This window comes from Acanthamoeba castellanii (assembly GCF_000313135.1).
Source record: "Acanthamoeba castellanii str. Neff unplaced genomic scaffold scf7180000084737, whole genome shotgun sequence".
NCBI lineage: Eukaryota > Discosea > Longamoebia > Acanthamoebidae > Acanthamoeba > Acanthamoeba castellanii.
In genome coordinates, this window is record NW_004457430.1 from 51,622 (window position 1) to 53,237 (window position 1,616).

Below are 1,616 nucleotides of genomic sequence, written 5' to 3' on the forward strand. Positions count from 1 at the left end.
TGTTGTGTGTGTCGTGTGTGTGTCGTGTCGTGTGTGTCGTGTGCTGATGGAATGCGTGGAATGTGTAGGTGGCGTTCAAGCCGCCGGCCACGATTAGCCAGGCGCAGAAGACGAGCGAGTACGGCGGCGGCGAGGCGGTGCTGGAGGCCCAGGGGAGACACGACCCGTGCGTGGTGCCGCGCGCCATCGCTATCGTCGAGGCCATGGCAGCCCTGGTCATCGCCGACGCGGCCCTGCTCCAGCTCGCACGCCAAGGCTCCCTCGTCTCCGAGCCCATCGTCGCCTGGCAGATTTGAACGGGAGGGTTGCGCTGACGTGTAACGCTCCAGAAAAAGTAAGGTGGCTAAATGTGCGCGTCTCGAACACTATCATGCACCTGACGCCCTGCGCCGTCGGACTTGTACCTGTCCAGGTTTCTCAGATCGGCCTCCGCGAGCTGCATGCAGGGCTCGAGCATGTAGCGATCGGGCGCGGCGTAGAGGTGGACCAGGTAGCGTTCGAACTGAAGTGGGCCTGCTGGGTCGTCGATGGGGCCGACAGGTCGGGTGCAGGGCGTCGGTGTAGCTCCAATGGAGCAGGTGGCGCAGGGTGCGCCAGGTCAGGGACTGCCACGCTGTGCCAGAACACATGCTGCCCCCCTAGCACCGGGACCATTAGCTTGCAGATGGGCCGGTCGATTCACACCACTTGCCACCATCGCAGATCGAATCTTCTTGCCCTCACCTTCTTCATTCCATAAAGAGAGCTCTGTACAAAGTAGTCCAGGCCGTGGCCATACCTCACGAGAGAGCCACTCACTGTCCTTACTTGCAAAGTGTGAAGGACCGGCAAGGAGCGTGGGGCGAAGGTTGCGGAGCAGATCAGGTGGACTCTGTGGACTTCTTGTGGCCAATCTTGGTGAGGTCGGCGTAGTGGGAGTGTTGGAGGTGACGACGGGTCAATGTGGGGCTACAGGCCTGGCGACAACCTTGGGCACCACAGTGGGAAGACTGTGGACGAGCCTCTTGTTGTGGCTACCATTGTAAGGATAGAAGACCAGCACGAACAGTCAACAAAGGTGTGATCAAGGATTTTCTGTGCTCAACCTTTTGTGAGATCAGGAGGAGGTGGAGTGGAGTGGAGTGGAGTGGGTGCGTCCTCGTGCCATCTGTAGTCAAGCACCTGGAGGAGCGGGAAGCCCTTGTCGCGACTGATGTCCACCAGCTCAAACCACTCCTTGGCCTTGGGGTACTCGAGCCCTGCACCCAATCACCCGCCAGCCACTTAATCACCACCTTCAGTTGCGACCAATTCCGTTCCAGGGGTCTACGCTACCATTGTAGGTACTCACCACGGCGATGTGGATTCGGGTCTCCAGGCTCTTCCTGCGACGGACGTAAGTGCATGTGTATGCCGCAGTGCTGGAGGCGAGGTGTACCTGTTGACTACGAGGCAGGCCAGCTGCATGGTGGAGATGGTCTCGGTCAGGGCCTCCTCTATCACGCCCTTCCTGCGCACGGCGACCAAGGGTGAGCACACACACCAAAATGGTCCTTGCGGCAACGTTGGGCACCTGGGTGGTTTGGAGGTGAAGGCGACTTGACGAGAGAGGCCCACGCTGTCGACCCGCCACTCGC

The 1,616-nt window shown here is 60.2% G+C and overlaps 2 protein-coding genes across 2 annotated transcripts; one reads left to right on the forward strand and one right to left on the reverse strand.

The window, feature by feature from the left end:
• Positions 1 to 68: 68 nt before the first annotated feature.
• On the forward strand, positions 69 to 296 carry ACA1_168150 (chorismate synthase; the record flags this gene model as incomplete). Its single annotated transcript, XM_004338510.1, has 1 exon — positions 69 to 296. A coding segment is annotated over one exon (228 nt), but the record flags the coding sequence as incomplete, so codon positions are not given.
• An 800-nt stretch (positions 297 to 1,096) lies between these two features.
• On the reverse strand, positions 1,097 to 1,446 carry ACA1_168160 (uncharacterized protein; the record flags this gene model as incomplete). The annotated part of the gene is given in 4 exon segments (XM_004338511.1): positions 1,097 to 1,147; positions 1,162 to 1,238; positions 1,327 to 1,364; positions 1,418 to 1,446. The coding sequence occupies 4 exon segments, from the start codon at positions 1,444 to 1,446 to the stop codon at positions 1,097 to 1,099; spliced, it is 195 nt and encodes a 64-aa protein (XP_004338559.1).
• Between the last annotated feature and the right edge of the window lie 170 nt (positions 1,447 to 1,616).